This window comes from Hemiscyllium ocellatum, chromosome 21 (assembly GCF_020745735.1).
Source record: "Hemiscyllium ocellatum isolate sHemOce1 chromosome 21, sHemOce1.pat.X.cur, whole genome shotgun sequence".
Lineage (NCBI taxonomy): Eukaryota > Metazoa > Chordata > Chondrichthyes > Orectolobiformes > Hemiscylliidae > Hemiscyllium > Hemiscyllium ocellatum.
This window is the reverse complement of record NC_083421.1, coordinates 59,365,808-59,392,573: the sequence shown is the minus strand read 5'-3', so window position 1 is coordinate 59,392,573 and position 26,766 is coordinate 59,365,808. Positions and strand designations below refer to the sequence as shown.

Below are 26,766 nucleotides of genomic sequence, written 5' to 3'. Positions count from 1 at the left end.
CTTTCTCATACAGTTGATTTTATCTCTCTTCTCAGACTCTTGCACATGACTGTGTACGTCACTATTCCAGCATCATACACCTCACATTCTCATTACTCCATCCTCTCCACTGGCCTGGATGGGTGCAGCATCCATCCTCAAGAAAGTAAATGTGATCCAGGACAAAGCAGCCTGTTGCACTGTTACTTCAGCCACAACCTCATACATTCACTCCCTCCACCACCTCACACAGTGGCAGCCTGAACCATCTGCAGGAAGTCACCAAGCCTCCTTCTCTCATCAGTGTCCAAACCCACAACCTTTGCCATCTAGATGAACAAGAACATCAGATGCACGGAAGCTTGCATGTTGCCTCTGAGCCTGTATTGGAATTTGTATCGCTGTTCCTTCATGGTCGCTGGGTTAAATTTGCTGGGACTGACTTCCCACCAGTACCAAGTGTGTTTACACAAAATGGACACTAACAGCTCAAAAAAGTGGTTCACCACCACCTTGTCAAGGGCGCTTTAAGGATGGTCACTAAATGCTAACCACACTTACATCCCATGAATAAATTAAAAATATGAAATAATGTTGCCAGTTTTGGGACCTATTCAGGTGCATTACGTCTTTGCTTTGAAATGTCATTGTGCTGAGTTCTGGGTTCAGCAAATAGTAACCTTAGACTTGAATAAATCATAAACAATACAGCATTGAAGAGAATATCTTGTCATTTAAATTTACTATCAATTTGCAATTATGTGACATTAGTTGATGCTCCCATAGATTTTGTGCTACAGCACTAAGGCAGATTGAAACAATGTTAAATACAACTAACAATGGGTTATCCATTGCAAGCCTCCCCCATCTGTACCACAAAAGCAACTTATTTAGCTTTGTCACATGGTTGTTTGGGGCATGGTATGAAAATAGGCTGCCATATTGATTATGCTTCAAGGAAGTCGAGGATCCTTGATTATAAAGCACCATTTAATGTCCCAAGCTCAGCAAGTGCTAAGTCTTTTGAAGAACGTAATGGTCTTCAACCGCTAAAAGAACATACTTGACATCAAGTTTCTACATTGGAAGATTGCATCTATCTGGTTCTCACTATTGCTGGGATCATTTATATTAAACACGCCAGTGCATGTTAATGCCCATCTTCTGGCTCATTTGCTTGTCATTAATGATTGGCTGATTTAGCATCCACTGAAACTGTTTATCTTGGCAGCCATTAGCCTACCAAGAGCAATAAATGTATTCGATCCAGCACATGTCTGATTCACATCTCTCTGGGCGTCATAACTAACAGTCTGTAGCTAAAAGGATGAGAAATGAATCTTGCACCATCTAAAATTATCGTTGATTGCACGGTCTTAATTGATATTAAGTTCACATGAAACATGCTAAATTTTGTTTCCAATGCTAAATTTGCAATCTTTTCTTGTTAAGCGAAGTTTGAAACAAAGTAATACAGTCATAGAGTCACATAGCATCCTTCAGTCCAACTAATCCACACTGATGATGTTCCCAAACTAAACTAGACTCACTTGCCTGTGCTTGGCCCATTCATGTTTCCTATTAATGAACTTATCCAAATGTCTTTTAAATGTTGTAATTGCATCCACAATCACCACTTCATCTGGCAGTTCAGTCCACACACTAACCACACTCAGTGTAAAAAAATTGCCCTTCATGTCCTTTTTAAATCTTCCTCCTCTCACCTTAAAAATATGTCCCCTAGTTTTAAACTCTCCCACCCTATGGAAAAGACCCTTGCTATTCACCTTACCTATGCCCCTCTTTCTTTTATAAACCTCAATAAAGTCCCTTCTCAACCTCCTTCGCTCCAGTGAAAAAAGTCTCAGGCTATATTTCTAGCTCAAACCCTCCATTCTCGGAAACATCCTGGTAAATCTTTTCTGAACCCTCTCCAATTTAATAATATCCTTCCAAAAGCAAGGTGCCCAGAATTGCATACAGTACTCCAGAAGAAGCCTCACCAACATCCTGTGCAATCTCAACATGATATCCCAACTCTTATACTCAAAGATCTGAGCAACGAAGGCAAGTTTGCTAAATGCCTTCTTAACCACTCAGTCTACCTGTGACACAAATTTCAAAGAACCTTATACCTGAATCTCTAGGTCTCTGTTCCACAATTCTACCCATGACCTGACCATTAAGTGTATATGTTCTGCCCTTGTTTATAATCTGATTGAATTATTTTAACCAATTGCAATGCCTCACATTTATCCAAATTCAGCTCCATCTGTCACTCCTCAGCCCATCAAGATCCCTTTCTAATCTTAGTTAACCTTCTTCACTGTTCACAATATGGTGTCATCCTCAAATTTATTAATGATGCCTTCTATATTCCCATTCAAATCGTTGATATAAATGACAAACAAAAGTGGACCCAATACTAATCCGTGCGGAACACCACTGGTCACAGGCCTCCAGTCTGAAAAACTTTCCACCATCTCCCTCCGTCTCCTCCCCAATTTTGTAGGCATAAGTGAGGACTGCAGATGCTGGAAATCAGAGTCAAGATTAGAGTGGTGCTGGAAAAGCACAGCAGGTCAGGCAGGAGCAGGAAAAATCGATGTTTCCGGCAAAACCCCTTCCTGATGAAGGGCTTTTGCCCAAAAGGTTGATTTTGCTGTTCCTCGATTGCTGCCTGACCTGCTACGCTTACCCAATTTTGTATCCAATTGGCAAGCTCACCCTGAATCCCATGTGATCTAATGTTACTAATTCATTGCTATGCGAAACCTTGTCAAAGGCTTTAGTAAAGTCCAAGTAATCAATATCTATCACTCTGCCCTAATCAATCTTCTTGGTTGCTTCCTTAAAAACTCAATCAAGTTGTGAGACGTTACCTTCACACAAAACCATGATGTCTCTCCCCGATCATTCCTTGCCCCCCCAAATGCGTGTAAATTCTATCTTTTAGAATGACCTCCAATAACTTACCCACCATCAACATTAGGCTCACAGGTCTACAGTTCCCAAGCTTTTCCTTACAGCCTTTCTTAAATAAAGGCACACATTAACCACACTCCAGTCCTCTGGCACCTCACCAGTCATTGTGGCTGATAGAAATATTTCTGCTAGGGACCCTGCAATTTCTTCCCTTAGTCCTCAAACATTCAATCTGCTCACCATGTTGGTGAGGGTTTTTTCATTTACCCAAATTCCACTTCTTCAGGACACTGAGAATTCTAAATTTACCTTTTGCTTCACAAATAGAATTGCTAAACCTCCTCTTTGTCACAGATTGCTTTTATCTGAAACCAGTGATTGTATTCAAATTCTGAATCATTCAGCACAGCTAATTTAAAACGGCAATTTGCATCACACTTGCACACAATGCGTGAATTTGAGCTCGCTGGAAGAAACCAAACTCATTGTGGTAATCCATTCAAAGTCTTTGCAATTGAATGGGAAATAAAATCGTTCCTTCATATTACCTCAGTTGGCTGGGTTCAAATTCCTCTTCAGGAACTTCATAACCTCATTGAATATTTCAGTGCAGTGCTGAGCAGTGCTGCATTGTCAGAGGTGCTGTCTTTCAGGATAGACATTAAACTGAAGCCTCAAATGCCTGTCAGAAGTCTAAACAGACCGCATGACAGTATTCAGAGAAGGGCAGACACTGCCATCTAGCATCTTGCTCAATGTTTGCAACCACTGACGAAAATATATTGCCTCATTATTCTCACTGCTGCTTGTGGGATCTTGCTAAGCGCGTTAGATGTCATGGTTCCGTAATCAAAGGATGAGAAGGGCGCTATTTAATTGTAAGTTCTTTATTTGTACAAATTCTCCTTGGTTTCTCTAGTTACATGGGACAGGATTATCTGCTTGGTTTGACTTATTTCAAGAGGCTTTACCCATTTTCATGACATGTTTCATATTTTCATAGAATGTGGGCATCACTGTCATACATCTCTGTCAGACAGGTGTCAGAGTTAGAAACGCAGGTTCCTTTATTGTTGAAGCAGATCAGATCCAAAGTTGTGTGCAAGAGCTGATGTTTGTTTTTAAAAGAGCTTTTCTGGCACAATGGTAATCCTGTATCTCTGGACAAAGATGCCTGCTTTTAAGCCCTCTTCCAGAGATGTGTAGCAAAATTTCTGAACAGGTTGAATAAAAATACCTTTTCAAAATAAAAGCTGAAATATTTAGGCTTGTGGCACAGGGGTAGAGCCCATGAAACTGGCCTTCTGGCTCAGAGTTAAATTCTTCCTGTCCTAGAGGAGTGCAGTAACGTCCCTAAACAGAATGATTAGTAAGTAAAAAGCTGAATTCTTCCCCAGTGGATGGTTGGCTCTGGACAATAAGGGGTAAACCATTCAGGACTGAGATGAGGAAGAATTTCTTCACTCAGGCAGTTGTGAACTTGTGAAATTCTCTCACACAGAAAGCTGCTGAGGCCAGTCCGTTTAGTACATTCAAGAGGGAGCTGGACGTGACCCTTGTGGCTAATGGGATCAGAGGCTATGGAGAGAAAGTGGCAGTGGGATACTGAAATCACGTGATCAGCCATGATCATATTGAATGGTGGTGCAGGTTTGAAGGGCCCAATAGCCTATTCCTGGTTTCACTTTTTAGCTTCTGTGACAGGGAAAGGTCCAGAAGGGAAAACTGATGTTTGTTAGAAACTAACGATAAAAAGAGTCAAATTCCTCACCACTGAGTGGCTGGCTCCTAGACATGGAAAGAGTTGAGAAAAGAAACATGGAAACTGATTTGTGTACTCATTCCTGACTAATTCAAGTAATGGACACTGGTCTGTGAAACGACAGCCATTACATTCTCAGTGCATTTCAGTCCACAATTCAGCTTTCACACAGATGGGCAGCTTAAGTGAACGGATGTATCAATTTTCTTTCACATTGCATCAATACCAAGTTATTTTCCTTCAAGCTGGGAAAGGTAAGAGTAGATTTAACAGAACATTCAAAACTATAAAAAGGGGTTTTGATAAGGCTATAGATGAAACAGTCTCCCGCAGCAGAAAGGTCAACAAGCAGATGACACAGACTTAAGGTAATTGGTAAAAGAAACCAAAACACGATGAGAACTTTTATTGAATTGACAGACAAGATCTGGGATATGGTGCCTGAAAAGCAGCAGTTTCAATAATGATTTTCAAAATTGAAGGAAAAAATGTGCATGAACTAAGAGAAAGGGCATGGACAAATGGCAAATTGGGTCGTGCCCACTTAACAGCCACCACAAGCATTATGGAAAAACTGTCTCCTTTGGTGTTGCCTGATTTGAAAACGGTGCCTTACCTCTCTGGAGATTTCTAGATGTCGTGAAGCAAAGTGCAGCCCTTGTTCATGGTTTCCGAGGGACATGTACGCATTTCCCAGGCTCCAGCAGGCTCTCCCTTCACCAACCCTGGCCAGACAACCAAAAATAACAACATCTTATTCACCAGCTTCAAGCTCTCGGTAACGGGCCCTCATTGTTCAGATGAGATTAGATGATCCCACTGTTCTTCTGTCACATCCAAAACATTTATGTTATCACAGCCTGGTTTTCTCTTATGTTGTAGAATTATTTTTTCAAACATTTATTTTAGGACTCCTTGCAATTAAGTTTTACTTATTTAGAATCTTGACAGTACCTTTTTTCACTGTACAAAGATAATTCAAATAAAACCCTTTGTAAATTTGAGGGAATTAATTGAGAAATGATAACATAGAGCGGTTTTGATATTTGTGTGTCCAAAAGCACTTTTCTCCAGGAAAACTTTTTGTCTCACAAACTTGATTGAGTTTTTTGAAGTAGTAACAAAGAGGACTGATGAGGGAAGAGTGGTAGATGTGATCTATATGGACTTCAGTAAGGCGTTTGACAAGGTTCCCCATGGGAGACTGGTTAGCAAGGATAGATTTCACGAATACAGGGAGAACTAGCCATTTGGATACAGAACTGGCTCAAAGGTAGAAGACAGAGGGTGGTGAGGAGGGTTGTTTTTCAGACTGGAGGCTGGGATCAGTGGAGTGCCACAAGGATCAGTGCTGGATCCTCTACTTTTTGTCATTTACATAAATGATTAGAATGTGAGCATAAGAGGTACAGTTAGTAAGTTTGCAGATGACACCAAAATTGGAGATGTAGTGGACTGCGAAGAAGGTTACCTCAGGTTACAACAGGATCTTGACCAGATGGGCCAATGGACTGAGAAGTGGCAGATGGGGTTTAAGTCAGATAAAGGCGAGGTACTGCATTTTGGGAAAGCAAATCTTAGCAGGACTTATACACTTAATGGTAAGGTCTCAGGGAGTGTTGCTGAACAAAGAGACCTTGGAGTGCAGGTTCATAGCTCCTTGAAAGTGGAGAAGCAGGTAGATAGGATGGTGAAGAAGGTGTTTGGTATGCTTTCTTTTATTGGTCAGATCATTGAGTACAGGAGTTGGGAGGTCACGTTGCGGCTGTACAGGGTATTGGTTAGGTCACTGTTGGAATTTTGCAAGCATTTCTGGTCTCCTTCCTATCGGAAAGATGTTTTGAAACCTGAAAGTGTTCAGAAAAGATTTACAAGGATGTTGCCAGGATTGGAGGATTTGACCTATAGGGAGAGGCTGAACAGGCTGGGGTTGTTTTCCCTGGAGCGTTGGAGGTTGAGGGATGATGCTATAGAAGTTTACAAAATCATGAGGGGCATGGATAGGATAAATAGACAAAGCCTTTTTCCTGGAGTCGGGGAGTCCAGAACTAGAGGGCATAGTTAGGGTGAGAGGGAAAAGATATAAAAAAGACCTAGGGGGAAATGTTTTCACACAGAGGGTGGTACATATATAGAATGAACTGCCAGAGGAAGTGGTGGAGACTGGTACAATTGCGACATTTAAAAGGCATTTGAATGGGTATATGAATAGGAAGGGTTTGGATGGATATGGGCTGGGTGCTGGCAGGTGGGACTAGATTGGGTTGGGATATCTGGTCGGCATGGACGGGTTGGACTGAAGATCTGTTTCCATGCTGTACATCTCTATGACTCTAAGACAAACTCATAAATATCGAAGTCAAGAGTGTGGCGTTGGAAAAGCACAGCAGACCAGGCAGCATCTGAGGAGCAAGAGAATCGACGTTTCCTGATGAAGGGCTTATGACCGAAACATCGATTCTCCTGCTTCTTGGATGCTATCCGGCCTGCTGTGCTTTTCCAGCACCACACTTCTTGACTCTGATCTCCAGCATCTGCAGTCCCCACTTTGTCTTCATAAATATTGCATTCAGAACAGGATATGGATAGGTACATCTGGATCAAAATAATATCACACAGGACATGAAGCATATGGGCCATGAAAATGTCAAACTCAAGGTAAATGCTAAAAAATATATTAAATTCTCCATTAGACTATGTGCCTTGCAATCCTGTTTAATCGAAAGAAATAAACTTTTCACGCTATCTCTTGGAAGAAAATGGTATTGGGTGGAGTTGGTGTAGCAGTCAGCTTTCAGGTATAGCAAATATTTAAGGAGGCTAATGGGATGTTCCCCTTTATTACAGAGGAATTGAACATCCAAGTCAGAATGTGGTGTATCAGTTCTACAGAGCATTGGTAAGACCACAACTTGAATACCGTGTTTAGTTTCAACCTCCCTACTTATGGAATGATGCAAGTGTAATGGGAGGCAGTTCGGATGAACTTTACGAGATTGATACCTGGAATGAGCAGGTTTCTAATGAAGAAAGGTTGGAAAGACTCTATTTTTCTGTCCACTGGAGTTTGGAAGAGTGTGGAGTGACTTGGTTCAAGTGCACAAGATCCTGAACTGTCTTGACAAGTTGGAGGTGGAAAAGATGTTAACTCTTGTGGGTCAGTCCAGAATTAGAATCCATCAGAACTACATGAGAATGTGGAATTTATAACACAAAACAGATCAGCTAGGATCTGATTGAATGACAGAACAGGTTTGAAGGACTGAATGGCCTCCTCCTGCTCCTAGTTTGCACAATTATAAGTATGCATGTCGATCGTGATTGCGGGACGATAGAGTATAAAACTAGGGAAATATCACCAAATATGCACAGAGCACTAGTGCGACCATTTGGCTCAGCAGGTTAGGCATATAGCCATTGGAGTTTTGAGAACAAGAGGTGACCTTATTGAAATATAAAAGATCTCCAGTAGCTTAACAAGTTAGATACCAAGAGGACATTTCTGCTCATGGGAGGGATATCTAGAACTGAGATCACAGCTGCAAAATAAGAGGTTTCTCATTTAACACTGCCATGAGTAGGAACATGGGCTCTCAGAGGACTATGAATATTTGGAAGTTTGCCCCACAGTGAGTACTGGGGCCAAGTCACTGAAGTTTTTGAGGCTGCATTTGACAGATTTTTGACTGACAGGTCAACAGCTGTTCTGGGGAGTGGAAGGCACACAGGAAATTGGAAGTGAAGCCACGATCTGATCAATGAACTGACTGAATAGCAGAGCAGACTCAAGGGGCTGAATGGCCTATTCATGCTCCTTCTTCTGTGCAGTCACGGACCCAATGTGTTCTGTTGCAAAGAACAAGTTTCCTGGCTCTTATTTAAATATTATCTTTAATTGACGTTGGTTCATCAGCATAAATTAGCAAAACCACCAGTTTAGCCATTGCATTAACAAGAATCAACTCCCCCGAAGACTCATGTAGACTCAGTGTTCTAGATGGCAACTCACCACACTCTTAAGGGTAATTAGAGATGGGGGCGATAAATTACCCAAGATACCCATTTCCTGAACACATTAAAAAACTTTTAACAGATTACTAATCAACTGAAATCACAAACGATACAGTTAAATGCTGATGATAAAGAGTTTTTTGCAAGACAATGGTAAAATGCTTGGTGCAACAAATTGTCTGTTTGACTAATAGCAGTTGCCTCATCTGTAAATGACCTACCATGCTGCTAAGCTAGGAAATTTCTAATCGGCATTGACTTATTAGTCAGTCTTCTTAATAATGCAACATTCCTGTCAACAGAAAGGGCATTGAATTTCCAAGGGAGCTGCATCACCACGCTTGTCACTTCTTGATACGTTTATTGATGACAAACAATTCAACATGCATGCACCCCATGCCGGAGGATTAATTCCATTATCCTTAACAAACCCAAGTTGAAAAGGTTGCAGATAGCACATATGCAAAAATCTTGAGGAAAGCAAGAATCTTCCCAGCATATTCAGTGATATTTGGAAAAGGAAAAGAAACTTAAGTGTGTGAATACTGTTCAAGGTTCTACACTGGCAACATTTACAAGTCACTCCTTTAAGCACAAAATTGTTCCCTTATATGCCCATCTCTGCTTCTTTTCCAAACACCAGCATCTTATGATGATAATCAACATTTTAAGGTTTGGGTGATATATCAAACAATTCAAGTCAATAATATATTCACAAGTGCACCTCCCTCATTATGGGGTGGCTGAGATTTTGACACCAGCTCCAAACTTCTGAGAGGTCTTCTACTCATCACTGAGCAGGATACAGGTAATATGAGAGTGCAAGAGGGGAGTTGACAGGATGGATGATGAAGGGATGATTCACCTGCAGAACAGACTAGGCTTGGACTTCAAACATCATGGGTCTCTCATTATAGACAGAAATAAGGGAAAAGAAATTTTTCAGAGCGGCCTGAATCTGTGTAACACACTTCCCAAGAGAACAGTGATGTTGAGGAATACTTTCAAGGCAGAGTTGAATAGATTCTTGATAAAGGAGTCAAAGGTTATTGGGGGGTAGGTGGTAACGTGGAGTAGAGGCCATTATCAAATCAGCCATGCTCTTGTTGAATGGCTGAGAAGTTTCAAAGGACTGAATGGCCTCCGCTTGCTTATAATTGGTGTGTTTGTATGAAGGCAAACAGATTCAGGCCTCCCAATAGGATATGGAATGCTCCAACAGGCCACGAGGAGAAATGTTATAAACTGGATGCAATGCACAAAAAATTAAGTTTGATTCAGCTACCTCCACTCAGTCTGGAATCATGCACTACCCACCCGAACCCTCTCTTTACAAAAAGAAAAATTGCTCATGGGTGCAGTTGGAATCTGGTTTAGAATCAATTCAAATTATATTGATATGTCTGTTGACTAGAAACCAAATCCATGCTTAAAGAGGAGATGAGATGAGTTATGGAAATTAAGCTAAATTTTAATTAAAACTCCAAAGTGCTAAGTTCTCAACTAGTTTTCTGTCCAGATGCCCACAAATGTCATCCGTTCCTTACATTTTCTGCATTCTTTGTCAAGCCTGTCAACATAGATACAATCCGTGTCTGTATCACAAACCAGACTGTCCAATAAAAATAAGATAGCAGATAATTGTTAATTTCTTGATTACCTGTCACAGTGAACTGAATTATGTTGCTATGTGACTCATGACTCAGTGAAGACATCTGGCCAGAGGACCAAATGGACAAGTTACAAGGAGGAAGAAACTGAAGGGCTTCTTTTCAGACATCAACCTTCTCTTGTCACGGGAAAAGTTTCAACAGTGCTCCAAAACTGAATGGCAAAACCTAGATATGGTTTTACACTCACTCACAGTGATTTTGCTATTCACCATTAAGCAGAGTCAAAGGGTATGGTGCTAGAGAAAGCACAGTCAGTCAGGCATCTTCCGAGGAGCTGGAGAGTTGACGTTCTGGACATAAGCCCTTTACTCTCAACTCTCCTGCTCCTCGGATACTGCATGACCTGCTGTGCTTTCTCCAGTGCCACACTCTTCGATGCTGACTCTCCAGCATCTGCAGTCCTCACTTTCTCTTTTTTGTCCAAAGCCAAGGACACAGCGAAAGTAGCTAACTTAGCTGTCACTTGCCAATTGATTTATTTCAGAACATTGAGCCTTGTGGTGTTCAATTTAATATTTTGGAGAAGAAAGCAAACCTTAGAGCCTGTGATACTCAGTGACAATTAACAGGAAGGATCAGCCAGTTAAGGAAGACACAGATGCCCTACTTTCAGAACAACAGGGACAATCCATCATGCTTTCCAGTTCTAAGATGAATTTCAAGTGACTGAAGGAGTAACACAGATTTTTTTTTCATCTATAAAGTCTAGTGATATCTGACAAATTGGACAAATTTAATCCAATCTGATGGAACAAGGTGGAAAATTTCCATGTCTTCAAAGAAGATTCATTGACTGAGGCGAACTACAACTGGAGATATCACTCAAACTCAGAAACCAATAAAAAATTGTCGGCAGATAAGCCACAAAAACCATCCTTCAGCAAGCACTTTGACATGAATAGCACGTATTTCAAGCTGATGTGATGTGAGTCAACAGCACAATAGTAATAACAATTTGTAGATGCAAATTACTGCAAATGCTGGAATCTGTACTGAAAACAATTAAAAAATGCTGGAGATAATGGTGGATCAGGCAGCATCTGTGGAGAGACAGCAAGTTAACATTTTGAGTCTAGATGGCTCTTCATCAGAACTCTGGGGTTTTTTTGGGGGGGGGGTGTATGGAAAGAGTAAGGATCAGCTTTTGCTGTTTCAGCGTTTGTGAACCAAAATTTCAGCATGTGACCCAGTCTGGTTTACCGATGCCCACTTTGGTGAGCTCCGTCCTTGGAAATTTGTTCAATGTAGCGATTGCTTTCACACTGAAATAACATTTCCACAGATTATGGAGACCAACGACAATGACAAAATGTATTACATGAAATGAAACAACTCGCTGCTCGCTGGAACAAAAGCAAATTTTAAAAACAAACCTCTACCTGTCATTAAGTTCTTGGGCAATCGAGAGATGTTTAAGGTGGTAGTCGATAGCTTTCTCATAGTCCTGCAGCAGTGTGTAAGTGTTACCAAGGCTGTAACAGGTCTGAGCTTCAACTGCTTGGTCCTTGAGCTGTCTGGATATCTGAAGTGTTTTCCTGCAGAAATGGAAGGATATCTTCAGCTGACAAAGTAATACAAATGGTCCCCGATACGTAGACATCAAGAGGGACTGCAGTCATTTGAGACAACAGCTCATTGCCGTTTTCTTAAGGACAATGCAGGATTGGCAACAAATACCAGTGACATTTATATCCTAAAAGGCAATTTTTTTTGAAAGCAAGTTTTGGTTTTTTGAAAAAAAAAATCCTTTCTAAAATTATTTCCAAGCCAAAATTGAGCAACAATCACTTGATTGGTCAACAACTTGAAACAATAATCCCAATTCGCTCTCCACACATGCCGCCAGACAATCTAGATTTTTCAAGTAATATCTGTTTCTAGTTTAGGTTCACAATCATTTGGTTTTCTATTGAAGCAGTTTTTAAGTCAGATGGAAACATTTACATTAAACTTTATTGGTCCCTGGTTCTGTTCATTCTCTCTCCTACCATCACAGCTCAGGCAAGTCACCAACCTGTTGTCAATTCTCTCTCAGTGTTACCAGTTAAAAGTAAAGTCACCATAGTCTTACCAGATGGTAGGGCTGTTCCCTGATTAGTAAGAGATGACAGGCAGTGGTTTAACCCAAGGGTCACCACACTTCAAGTGAGGGGAGAAGTTGAGACGGAGATTCCTTGATGGTAACCTCAGCCTCTTTAGTAATTGAACTCACACTGTATTGCAAACCAGTTGTCCAGACACTGAGCTAACTGACCCTCAATGTACAAGCATCAGGAAAGGCTGAACAAATAGGGCATCTGCAACTGGAACAGAGAGGTCTGTGCAGTGATCTAGCGGATATCTTCAAAAATATGTTGATGTAGGTGTCAAATTGATGTTTCCAATTGAGAGCAAGATCTCCCAAGAGCAAACATCTCCATAAACCAGTTACAGATTGGATGCATAAGCCTTCCTCACCTGACAAAATGTATGCATTCTTGACTCAGATACTTGTCCTTCCATGATTCTCGATGCTCCCTTTTGACCAGACCCTCCACCAGCATGTTAGGTCCCATTTCAGGAATTCTCTTCCTTGCATTTCTGCAGTCTCCCCACACCTGGCTCTTTCTTCAACTTGAATAACCTTCTTAAAATCTGTGACTCTGAGCTAACTTTTGAACATTGAGATTAACACCTACTTATGTTGCCAGTGTTAAAATTTGATGAATGATCCCACAATACACTTGGGAACTTACGCCAAAAAGTCAACCAAGCCCATCTCCCGATGGCAGAACACTTCAACTCCCCCTCCCATTCCGCCAAGGACATGCTGCTCCTGGTCCAACTCCATTACCACCCAACACCTGGAGGAAGAACGCCTCATTTTCCGCCTTGGGACTCTCCAACCCCATGGCATCAATGTGAATTTCACCAGTTTCCTCATTCCCCTCCCCCCACCCCACCTTACCCCAGTTCCCAGCTCAGCACTTACCTCAAGCCCTGCCCCACCTGTCAATCTTCCTCCCCACCTATCCACACCACCCTCCCCTCCGATATATCACCATTAACCCCATCTCCATCCAGCTATCTCACTCTCAGCTACCTTCCTCCTAGCCCCACCCCCCCCCCTTTTATCTCTTCACCTCGGAGGCACCCAGCCTAATTCCTGATGTAGGGCTTTTGTCCGAAACATCGATTTTCCTGCTCCTCGGATGCTGCCTGACCTGCTGTGCTTTTCCAGCACCATTGGAGTCATGTGTAGGCCAGACTGAGCAAGGATTGCAAATTTCCTTTTCTAAAGAGCATGAATGAACCAGGTGGGCTTTTACAACAACAGTTGGCACCATCGCAGAAAATTGCTCACACCTCAGATTTATAAATGGGATTTATATTCTACCAGTTGCCATGGAGGAATTTGAAACCATCGTCCCTGGAGCATTACTCTGGGCCTCTGCATGACAGTTCAATTACAATCCCATGACACCCACCATACCTGTCCCCACCCCATCCTTGCTGCTGTGTTCAATGACCATCTTTGCGCTTTTCCAAGCTTTTTAAATAACTAGTTCTGAAAATGCATTAATCTACAGTAAAAAGGGTGATGCGAAGGAAAGGAACAAAAAGTTATCACTTGACTTCAATGCAACTGTGGGTTGCACATTTAATTAACCCTAGTTTCTGAGTGCCAACCAAACATTTTGGAATTGAATTCAAGTGTGTATTTTTAAAGAAGTGAACCAAAATTCTGGAGACAGCCGATGACACGTCCATTCTTGATGGCAATGTTGGATGAAGTTGGAAATCCACTTCATGAATGAAAACAATATAACAGAACCCCTACAGTGTGGAAGCAGGCCATTCAGCCCATCTAGCCAACTTTGGCTCTCAAAAAGCATCCCGCCCAGACCCACACCTCCATCCATGCATTTCCTGTGGCTGACCCATCCAACCTGTACATCCCTGAACATTTTAGCACGGCCAATCACCTAACCAGTACATATTTGGACTGTGGGAGGAAACTATATCATCTAGAGGAACGCCACATGGACAAACACCCCAGTCCTTCACAGGACTTGACTTCTGTAAAGTCAAGCACATTTGTCCAAGCATAGGTCAACCCCTTCAGCCTGATCCTTGATTTCTGAAGGTGACAGCTGATTTTGGATTTAGAAGTGGCATCAGTTTTGGTACCAGAGGGGGAGGGATCTGTACCAATGGGACAGTCTCCACCTGAACCAATCTAAAACCAGTGTTCTAATGAAAAGGATAAATAGGGTAGTCACTAAGATGTTAAACTGGAGAGTCACGGGGAAGGGAAAGGGAAAGCGACAGAGAGTATGGAGTCAAGTCGAAAGATAAGAGCAGGTTATCATGCGTGCAGGGTTTAAGTTCAAGGCAGATTAGGAATGAAACAAAAAGGAAGAATAATTTAGAACATAATTTAGAGATGTTGGAAATCAAGAGGGTAAGAACATTAGCATTAAGGCGCTTTACCTGAATCTTCGTAGCATTTGTAACAAAGTAGATGAATTAAAGGCACAAATCATCGTGAATGATTATGATGTGGTAGGCATCACATAGACGTGGTTGCAGGGGGTTCAGGACTGGCAGTTAAACATCCAAGGATTTACAACTTATCGAAAAGACAGGGAGGTGAGCAGAGGGGGTAGGGATGCCTTATTAGCTAAGAATAAAATTAAATCTATGGCATTGAATGACATAGGGTCAGATGATGTGGAGTCTGGGTGGGTGGAGTTGAACAACCACAAAAGGAGTTATGTACAGACCTCCCAGCAGTAGTCAGGACTAGCGGCGCAAGATATACCAGGAAATAGATAGAGAGCATGTCAGAAAGGCAAGGTCATGATGATCATGGGGACTTCAATGTGCAGATGGACTGGGTGAATAATGTTGCCAGTGGATCCAAAGAAAGGGAATTCATGGAATGCCTACAGGATGGCTTTTTGGAACAGCTTGTGTTGGACTACACAAGGGAGCAGTCTATTCTGGACTTAGTGCTACGTAATGAGCCAGACTCTATAAAAGATGTTAAAATAAGGGAACACTTAGGAGACAGCAATCACAATATGGTAGAGTTCAGTTTGCAGTTTGAAAGAGAGAAGGCAAAATTGGATGTAATGATGTTACAGTGGTTAGCACTGCTGCCTCACAGCACCAGAGACTTGGGTTCAATTCCAGCCTCAAACAACTGTCTGTGTGGAGTTTGCACATTCTCCTGTGTCTATGTGGGTTTCCTCCAGCTGCTCCGGTTTCCTCCCACAGTCCAAAAATGTGCAGGTTAGGTGAAATGGCCATGCTAAATTGCCCACAGTGTTAGCTGAAGGGGTAAAATGTTGGGGAATTGGGTTGCTCTTCGGAGGGTCGGTGTGGACTTGTTGGGCTGAAGGGTCTGTTTCCACACTGTAGGGAATCTCATCTAATTTAATTTTAAATAAAGGTAATTGCAGGGGCATGAGAGAGGAACAGACGAAAATCAACTGGAAGCAGAGCTTAGCTAGGAGGACAGTAGAGCAACAATGTCAGGAGTTTCTGGGTATAATTGAGGACACAGTACAGAGGTTCATCCACCTAAGAAAAGAAAGATCATCTGGGGTCCAATGGGGCAGTTAGATAGCCATGGCTGACAAAGGAAGTCATGAAATGTGTCAAAGACAAAGAGAGAGCCCATAAAGTGGCTAAGAGCACTAAGAAATCAGAAGATTGGGAAGACTACAAAAACAAACAGAGGATAATAAAGAGAGAAATAAGGAAGGAGGGGATCAAATATGAAGGTAGGCTAGCCAATAATATTAGAAATGATAGTAAAAGTTTCTTTGAATACATAAGAAACAAATGAGAGGCAAAAGTAAACATTGGGCTGCTCCAAAATGATGCAGGAAGGCTTGTGCTGGGAGATAAGGAAATAGCTGAAGAACTTAAGTATTTCAATGTGGAAGACAAGAGTAATATCCCAACAATTAAGAGGAGTCAGGGGGCAGAGTTGAGTATGGTAGCCATTACAAAAGAGAAAGTGCTGAAAAAGCTAAAAGGTCTAAAAATTGATAAACCTCCTGGCCCTGATGGGCTACATCCTAGAGGTCTGAGAGAGGTGGCTAGGAAATAGTGGAAGTATTGTGATCTTTCAAAATTCACTGGAGTCAGGGAAAATCCCAGATGATTGCAAAATCACTGTTGTAATCCCCTTGTTCAAGAAAGGATCAAGACAACAGATGGAAAATTGTAGGCCAATTAGCCTAACCTCGGTTGTTGGTAAAATTCTGGAATCCATCATTAAAGATGAAATTTCTAAATTCTTGGAAGTGCAGGGTCAGATTAGAACAAGATGGCATGGATTTAGTAAGGAGAGGTCATGCCTGATCAAAGTGATAGAATTCTGGTTCTAACCTGTTAGGTCAGACAAAGGAAACCCAGTGCATGTTATTTATCTGGATTTCCAAAAGGCCTCACAGGAGGCTGCTGAGTAAAGTGAGGGCCCATGGTGTTCGAGGTGAGCTACTGGCATGGATTGAGGTTCTTTTTTGAAATGGCAGCAGGTGGCAAGTGGTGTCCCACAGGGTTCAGTGTTGGGGCAGCAGCTGTTCACTTTACATATTAATGATCTAGATGAAGGGACTGGGGGTATTCTGGTGCAGTTTGCTGATGATATGAAGTTAAGTGGACAGGCAGGTAGTACTAAGGAGGTGGGGAGATTGCAGAAAGATTTAGTCAGTTTAGGAGAGTGGTCCAGGAAATGGAGCAAATTCAATGTGAACAAATGCAAGGTCTTGCACTTTGGAAAAAAGAATACAGGGACTATTTTCTAGTGGTGAGAAAATTCATAAAGCCAAAGTACAAAGGGATCTAGGAGTGCTAGCTCAGGATTCTCTAAAGGTTAACTTGCAGGTTGAGTCAGTGATTAAGAAAGCAAATGTAATGTTGTCATTTATCTCAAGAGGGTTGGAATATAAAAGGAGTGATGCGTTTCTGAGACTAAGTTCTAGTTAGACCCCATTTAGAATACTGTGTCCAACTTTGGGCCCACACTTCAGGAAGGACATACTGGCACTGGAACGTGTCCAGTGGAGATTCACATGGATGATCCCTGGAATAGGAGGCCTAACATACGATGAACGGCTGAGGAGCCTGGGATTGTACTCATTACAGTTTAGAAGACTGAGGGGAGATCTAATGGAAACGTACAAGATAATGCATGGCTTAGAAAAGGTGGATGCTGGGAAGCTGTTTCCATTAGTTGGGGAGACTAGGAGCAGTGGGCACAGCCTTAGAATTAGAGGGCATCACTATAGAACAGTAATGGGAAGACATTTCTTCAGCCAGAGAGTGGTGGACCTGTGGAATTCATTGCCACAGCTTGCAATAGAGGCCAGGATGTTAAATGTTTAAGGCAGAGATTGATAAATTCTTGATCTCGCAAGGAATTAAGGGCTACGGGGAGTGTGGGGGTAAATGGAGTTGAAATGCCCATCAGCCATGACAGCAACTGACTCCTTTGCCAATCACAAATATATCCAACTTTGCCTTCAAAATATTTCACAGCTCTGGCATTCTCTAGGGAAGAGATTTTCCTCAGACTCAACTGTGAAGGGCAAAAAAAAAACTCATGATCTTGGTTTTTGATCACTTACGATGGAACACAGATTAAGTTCTGCTTGCAAACAAACCATCCAAATCATCACTTAGCAATTCAGCCGGGGTTGTGCACCTAATTTCCTTTGACACTATGGTTAATTCTGATGTACCATAAATCGGTTAAAGTCTGAATGTAATACGCAAAGATATGCCTCATTTTTACATCCACCTTTGACATACAAGTGACAAGTTCCAATATCAATTATATCTCTCACTATGAGGCATTTGCTGACGTACAACTTGTATATAAATTATTTGCTTCTCATCTGAACATTTTCCTTTCCTGGTCCGCATTTCATTATTTAAATCAAATGATAGCTGATTTCACAAATGCTAATTTGGCCACAGTAATGCATGATTATTTCTAGATATCAAGGTGTGCAAATTGCCTTAAAAATTGAACAGGAACTACATGTCAAAGGTGCCTTATTGACTGCGAAGCTCCTTGGAATACACACTCTTCTCTCATTTTAAACAACAGCCCATTGTCTTCAAGACACAATGAAATAAGAACTAGGTGCAAGAGGCGGCCATCTAGCCTTTCATAACTGCTCCTCCAATCAATAAGATCATGGCTGATCTTTTCTTAGACTCACCTCCACTTACCCACCTACTCACCATGATCTTTAACTCCCTTACTGTTCAAAAATCTATCTGTGCCTTAAAAGCATTCAACAAGATAGCCTCAACTGCTTCACTGGACAGGGAATTTACATTGGGCAGGGAATTTTAACCTCTTAATTTGATGTCTGTTCGCACTATCAAAAACGATCAAACTTTACCCAAACTAACACCGCAAAAACATGACTTGATTGGCATCAATCTTCTGTCCAAACAGCTGGATGTACATATCAACTATTCACCTCAACTGCTGACTTGGATTACAAGTTTCACTTTCCAATTTTTTTGGGGTCAAGGTGTTTCTTCTGAATTCCCTTTTGTGATTTACTTGTGACTATCTTATACTCAGAATGCCGAGAACTGGACCTGATCACGAGTGGGAACATATCCACTGTGTCGACTCTATCAAACCATTCCACCATTTGAAAATCTCTGTTTTCACTCTTCAACTTCCTCGTTTCTGAAGAGAAAGGCCTAATTTGTTCAATGTTTCTTAATCTATATAACTTCTCCTGACTGTTCCTTATTACTGTGTTGCACCTGGTCTAGGCAATTTCACTGTCAATGATGTTTGCTGAGTAAAGCACTGAAATTGACTGGATTTTAAAATCAGACAGAGCTGCTGATTAAAAGGTTGGTCTTGAGTAATTGCTACGAATAGAGATCCAAAGGATGCGATCAGTGCAGGTTTAAGGCAAATGAGAAATCGAAAAAAGGCTCTTCTCCTTCATACACCTAACACATGTACACCACAGAATCACCATTCCTCGGGTCAGTTTGTGAGGAGCAGACGGTATAGGTTGAACACTGCTTCATCATATCTAAAAGCTGGTGGGTGAGACTGACATAAAACACAATTTCCCCTTCCCCCACCTCATCCTAGTTTCAAACTTCCAGCTCAGCACTCTCCCCATGACTTGTCCGACCTGCCTATCTTCTTTTCCACCTATCCACTCCACCCTCTCCTCCATGACCTATCACCTTCATCTCCTCCCCCACTCACCCACTGTACTCTATGCTACTCTCTCCCCACCCCACCCTCCTCTAGCTTATCTCTCCATGCTTCCAGTTCACTGCTTTAATTCCTGATGAAGGGCTTTTGCCCGAAACGTCGATTTCGCTGCTCGTTGGATGCTGCCTGAACTGCTGTGCACTTCCAGCACCACTGATCCAGAATAAAACACAAAGAACTGAAGCTAAAACAAAACTGCTGGAGAAACTCAATAGGTCTGTGAAAAAGAAAGCACAACTAATGTTTCAAACTGTTATGAAAGGTCACTGGACTTGAAACATTAACTTGATTTTCTCTCCACAGATGCTGCACACCTGCTGAGTTCCTACAGGAATGCATGCTTTTCTGGTGGGATTGCTCTTTGGGAACCAGCATAATTCAGGAATCAAAATCAATAGTCTTCTTGTTGGAGGGTAAATTATAATGTCACTTGGAAAAGCATGTTGTGAGAAGACTAGAAGATTAAAGACAGAATCTGACAGGAGTTGCAGATCATATCACCCTTTCCAGCAAAAAAAGGACAAATCTTCCAGCCTTAGGGCTAAGTTAATGCTGAATTAAGATTCCCAGTTCACAACTGCCAAGTTTCAATGTGAGTATTTCAGACAGGTGTTACTTCCAGACAACACAATTTCTCAGAGCTGTAATTTAGAAGGTTGAGCTGCACTTGCCTCAGAACACTGCAGATCTATTGATTCAATCCAAAATAGGAGAAAACCACTTCAACAAGGGCACACACAGCCTTTCACAATTACAAACCAGCTCATTGCTTAAAACTGCAACTGCATAACATGTACTGAGGCTCCAAGCCTCGCCAAAGTATAGGGGCAGTGAGTAGGAGTACATCCACTGCAAAATGTGGACAAATAAATTAAATCCTGAAGAAACTGTACAGTTACATTACTCATAACATAAGGCTATGGTGTGGAAGTGCTGGTGTTGGACTGGGGTGGGCAAAGTCAGAAGTCACATGACACCAGATTATAGTCCAACAGGCTTCTCTAAAATCAAAAGCTTTCGAAACGCTGCTCACCTGATGAAGGAGCAGCGCTCCAAAAGCTTGTGATTTCAAAGAAACCTGTTGGACAAAAACCTGGTGTTGCGTGATTTCTGACTTTGCCTGGAATATAAGGAATGTGTTAAATGCAAGCAGTGTATTCAGGTACAAACTCCACTGGCAATTTGTGATTCAAATATCACTCGAGATATACATCCAGTAAGCAGCCTTTTTAAAGAGCCATCATTAAAACAATGCACTTATTGAACTCTTGTTGCATGTTAAAGATTGCATTATTCTGTGGTCACCAGGAATCAAACATCATGATTTTCTTTGTACAGTGTGACACAGTACATCTAAGAAACCACAAAGAATTTATCACAGGTTTATATGAAGAATTCCCATCAATGAAGATGTAACACTTCAGAATCCATATAGTGAGAATGCAGAGTTTAACTACAATAACATTCATGACAATAATGAATCTTAATATAGGATACACATTACATATTCTCCCTCTGGAGGTAATCATGTGCCAAAACGACTAACACATGGTTTCAAAACCACTGCCTATCCTTATTCATTCCAACACAATGACTGCTTTTCGAAGTACAGAGACAGGAGCCTGTTTAAATGACCTTATGATTATTATGTAGTTATTAACCCACATGGCTACGTTCTGGGAAACAGCTGCAGTTTTATGTCTTGTGGGAAATTGGAAATTTATGACTAGAGCTAGCAGCTAAAAAGCTATTTGTTTTCAAGTAAAAACTGAAAATATTCTTGGAAAACTTGGCAATCCAATAGCATCATTTTCAAGCTGACTGTCTTTGAATTGCGCTGGGGGCTATTGTGTCAGAAAAAGAGGAATATGACATTCGCAAATTCTCCAGGAAGCTCAATGACAAATGCTTTGGAGGGGATTACATTTTAAAAAAAAGAGTGTATTATGAATGGCTGCAAACTGAATCCTGAAACTCAGCTGCAACACAAAAATGCAATGACCCAATCTGTGATGAGAAGGACAGTGTAGGAAAACAACTTTGTCAGATGGCAAGGCTAACAGTAACCATTTTGGCCACAATTCTCACAGGCAAAACTTCATTTTGCCACATTAATCGTATCATTCTTTCACTAGATTTGACAGCGTCAAATTATGGCTTAGTAAAAAGTCATCACATGGGAATAAGGTTACAGCTTCAGATGCCAATTCAGGACTCAAGCCGCTAACACTTAACACTGCATTCTCGAGCGCTCGGAGACGCAGCCTTTCAGATATGATGGAACAGCCCAGCCCCTGTTCCTCCTCTCAGGTGAATGCAAGAAATCTTGTGGCACAAATTGGAAAAAGAGCAGGGAAATGCCTCAGTGTCCTGACCAACATCTATCCCTCAGTGAAAATCACAAAATAGACTATCATATTACTATTTATGAGAGCTTACAATGCACAAACTGGCCGGCGCATTCCTGCATTACACAGGTTGCGCACTTCAAAATGATTTCACGGCATCTGCTGGGCATGAAAGGTGCTTACAATAAAGTTGGCTTCCTTCTGTTAATAAAGAGGTCTAACCGCATGTGCAATGTCCACATAAGTGACCTCTCAGATCAATATCATCGGTAAAATAGAATAACACAATGGTTCAGATGGCTTTATTTGGGGTGGCGGAGTGGCTCAGTGGTTAGCACTGCTGCCTCACAGTGCCAGGGACCCAGGTTCAATTCCGCCCTCGGGCAACTGTCTGTATGGAACTTGCACGTTCTCCCCCTGTCCGTGTGGGTTTTCTCTGGGTGCTCCGGTTTCCTCTCGCACAGTCCAAAGATGTGCAGGGGAGGTAGATTGGTCATGCTAATTGGCCCAAAGTTTCCAGACTAAATGTGCAAGTGAGCTGGAACTGCCATGGGAAATGCAAGATTACTGGGATTGGGGAGGGCAGTGAGATGCTTTTTGGAGGGTCGTTGTGGATTCAATGGGCTAAATGGCCTGCTTTCACACTGTAGGGATTCTATGGTTCCGTTTGTTCTTAGGCCCTGATCTATTAAATATTTCCAGGCTGTTTGACTGCTTTGCTCCACCATTTAAAATTGGATAATCCTACATTTCTTGTGGCACAGTAGCTCAGTGGTTAGCACTGCTGCCTCACAGCACCAGAGTCCCAAGTTTGATTCCAGCCTTGGGTGACTGTCTGTGTGGAGTTTGCACATTCTCCCCGTGTCTGCTTGGGTTTCCTCTGGGTGCTCCGGTTTCCTCCCACAGTCCAAAGATGTGCACGCCAGGTGAATTGGCCATGCTAAATTGCCCATAGGTGTTAGGTGCACTAGTCAGAAGGAAATGGGTCTGGGTGGGTTACTCTTCAGAGGGTCAGTGTGGACTTGTTGGGCCGAAGGGCATGTTTCCACACTGTAGGGAACCTAATCTAATCTAATTCACCTAACACTATGGGCAATTTAGCATGGCCAATTCGCCTAACCTGCACACCTTTGGACTGTGGGAGGAAACCGGAGCACCCGGAGAATGTGCAAACTCCGCACAGACAGTCTCCCGAGGCTGGAATCGAACCTGGGACCCTGGTGCTGTGAGGCAGCAGGGCTAACCAGGTGAACCTGAACATTCACATCCATTCCATCAACAATGATCCCTAAATTCAGTTTCAAAACACATTTCCCCCCTCTATCCATTTTTTCTCTTCAATCATTGAAGAAACTGCCATGCACGTCAGGTTGCCTCCAAATCAGACATCATTTCAGTAAGCAATACACTCTTCTATTCAAACAATGACACTTGCAAGCAAATCCTTAATGGTGGCAGGTTGAGTTAAGAAGCCCATTTCAAAGGAACTGGGATTTTTGGCTTTATCCAAAGAAACACGAGTACAAAAATAGAACATTATATTAAACCTGTACAAAACCATTCTGGCCACTGCACTTTGGAAAGGATATGAAAGCCTTTTTAAGGCTGGAGAGGCCATGAAAGTTGGCAAGTAAGCAGAGGAGAGTGACTGGAGGCTTGATCGTTATCTTTCAATGATCAGTTTGATAGACTACATAAGAGGAAACAGAAACAGTTTCTAGTGCAGGACCAGAGAACTAGGTAGGAGGGTGTGAGATTACAATGTGAATTGGTGTGTTCTGCAAGGCATAAGCCAAAAGCAGATTCAATCGTAATTTTCAAGAACTGGATAAACACTTAAACTGGAAAAAGTTGCAATGCTATGCAGAAGGAATAGGGGAGTGATCAAACTGGATAGTGCTCCCAGACAGCACACATAGACATGATGGGTCAAGTGCCTTAATGTGCTTATCCCACTGTCAAGTGAAATTAACTTCCAGCCCTTGAACTTCCTCAACCCTTAACTAAGCATAGCTTTGTAACCACTTACAGAATTATTTTTCTGAAACCTCCAAACGAACATCCAAACCAGGAGCAGGAATAGGCCATTCGGCCTCTCAAGTTTGGTCCGCCATTCAATAAGGTCGGGGGATTCATTACTCCCATTCCCATCTATTCACAATAATCTTTTTGCTAATCAGGAACATACCTACCTATTGAAGGACTCTGCTTCCACCAACATTTGAGGAAGAGAATTCTAAATCTTAGGAGACTCAGGAAAGAAGTTGTCCTTTTCTGCGTTAAATGAGTAACTACCTGATTTTAAAAAAAATCCGTGACCCCAAGTTCTAAAATCTTCTATGTGAGGAAACATCCTTTTCACACGCACCCTCAGGATCTTCCATGTCCCAACTAAGTCAGCTCTCACTTTTCTCAACTGAAGTAGACATCATCCTAGGCTGTGCAATGTTATTCCACTATCGCCGATCCCAGCTATTAGTCTTGTTAACCCACTTCTGAACTGTTTCCAACACATTTCCATCCTTCCTCAAATAAGGAGAACGATATGGTACAGAGTACTTCATATGTGGTCTTATCAATGCCCTGTATAACTGAACTTTGCATTGGGAGTGTGACTACTTTTACAAGACTTGTCACAGTTTTTTTTTCCTGCAACTTCCAACCTCCTGCCTTTTGACCATCAAGAGTTGACTTTCAACTATTTGGCACTGTGGAATTCCTTCCTCAAAGTGCTTAGTGTTCCCAAACAAGGCAAAGTTTCAAAAACCTCCAAAGTTTCTGTCAGAGCCTTAGCCTCCTCTGTCAAACCAATTGTTGCCTGAGGGCCCATCATGTTCTTGTGAGCTAGCTGTCTTTGATGTTTAGTGACTTTGCAAACTCTTTAAAAATGCAACCAGTTTACTACTACAGTACTCACTTATGAGCAACAAGGGCTTTTCCCACTTGTTAAAATTGACAGTATTACCATTTCAAAATCTTCCTGTTCCAGAAACCGTTCTGCTTGAAAATTCCCTTTGAATTCAAAATATTTGGTTCCATTAAATCAGGTTACAATGGATAAATTACAGGACGTACAAACTATGTTTGCCTCCTTTTGAAGATAGTGAGGTGGTGATTGAGCAGCGATATATAAAATGGAACAAAGAAAGAAAAACTAATTCCTCTGCTAGGGTGGAGTAAGTCCAGAACAACAGGACATAATCTTGGGTGACTTTACAGGGATAATAGTACATTATCACACAGAGTGGTGGAAATCCAGAACCCTTCCCTCAAAAAAACTGTCTTTTAACAGATTGTTTCAAAACAGAGATGTAGATTTTCATCAGGGTTCTACGGATTATGAAACTAAACAAGGCAGATAGCGTTAAGATACAGCCACAATCCAATTGAAGAGCGGATCAGGATCAAGGGTCTCTGTTTGTCGCAATTAAATCTTACTTGTAATATTCAGCAGCCACGGCAAATTTTCCCAAAAATATGTGCGCGTTCCCAAGGTTACTGTAAGCTCTTCTCTCAGCTGCTTTATCCCCAAATTCTTTTGCTATTGAAAGACGCTGAAAAAATAATTGAAAAATGTTAAAGCCACAATGATTTGATCTCTCATACACTTGAATCTGATCCATCAGATATTTCACAACCTCTGCATCACTCTCAGCTTTGCTAATGGTGAAATATTTTCGACCATTTGCTAACTATCATCTTAAATTGAGCATTTATAAACAAGTGTTGCAATAACCGGTTAATATATTTATTTTAAAGTGCGACTGTGACTTTTTAAAATCTTAAAAGTAACTTGTTTGAAAGCATTTAACAGCAGCGCCCCCTAGAGAAAATATTCTAACAATCACAATAATCAGACATGATTTGGAGATGTCGATGTTGTGTTAAAGATCACACAACACCAGTTTATAGTCCAACAGGTTTAATTGGAAGCACACTAGCTTTCAGAGCGCCACTCCTTCATCAGGTGTTGTGCAACTTTTAACAATCAGACAAATTTCATTTTCAGAGAGTCTGCTATTATATTATCTTGAACCATAAAATATATATGAACAGTGATCAGCATTGGGGAAAGCATGTGTAGACCAAATATTCATTCATTCATCTAATGATACCCAATGTTAGCCCCTCATTATTCTACAATAACTTAGATTAGATTAGATTACTTACAGTGTGGAAACAGGCCCTTCAGCCCCATGTCCACACTGACGCGCAACCCACCCAGACCCATTCCCCTACATTTACCCCTTCACCTAACACTGAGCTTGGCCAATTCACCTAACCGGCACATTTTTGGGTAGTGGAAGGAAACCGGAGCACCTGGAGGAAACCTACGCAGGCACGGGGAGAACGTGCAAACTGCACACAGTCAGTCGCCTGAGGTGGGAATTGAACCCGGGTCTCTGGCGCTGTGAGGCAGCAGTGCTAACCACTGTGCCACCGTGCTGCCCCCCCCCCCGCCATTAGATTAATGAACAGTCCAGTATTTGTGATTCACTCAAGCACTTTCAACTGAACATTTAAAATGCTTTACAATTGAAATCATCTTGCATAAATTTCAGTTTTCATTAATTCTGGCCCATAAATTTCAAGTTCTATTTTGAGTGTTTATTTTAAATGGTCTCAAACTCTCAAGACTATGGAAAGGTTCAACAGGTTTGGCAGTATCTGTGGAGAGAAATCAGAGTTAACATTTTGGGTCAAGTGACCCTTCCTCAGAACAGACGCAAAGCACTAACTCTGATTTCTCTGCACAGATGCTGCCAGACCTGCTGAGCTTTTCCAGCAATTTCTGTTTTTGTTTCT

At 41.7% G+C, this 26,766-nt stretch overlaps 1 protein-coding gene across 1 annotated transcript in view; it reads right to left on the bottom strand.

Moving 5' to 3' along the window:
• gpsm1b (G protein signaling modulator 1b) overlaps positions 1–26,766 on the bottom strand; it is a 257,312-nt gene that overhangs the window by 111,952 nt on the left and 118,594 nt on the right. Inside the window, exons 7-9 of the mRNA XM_060841548.1 lie at positions 25,399–25,514; positions 11,730–11,885; positions 5,283–5,391 (exon numbers count right to left, since the gene is read on the bottom strand). Of these exons, the coding sequence (XP_060697531.1) occupies positions 5,283–5,391; positions 11,730–11,885; positions 25,399–25,514 (381 nt within the window). The remainder of the gene's footprint in view (positions 1–5,282; positions 5,392–11,729; positions 11,886–25,398; positions 25,515–26,766) is intronic.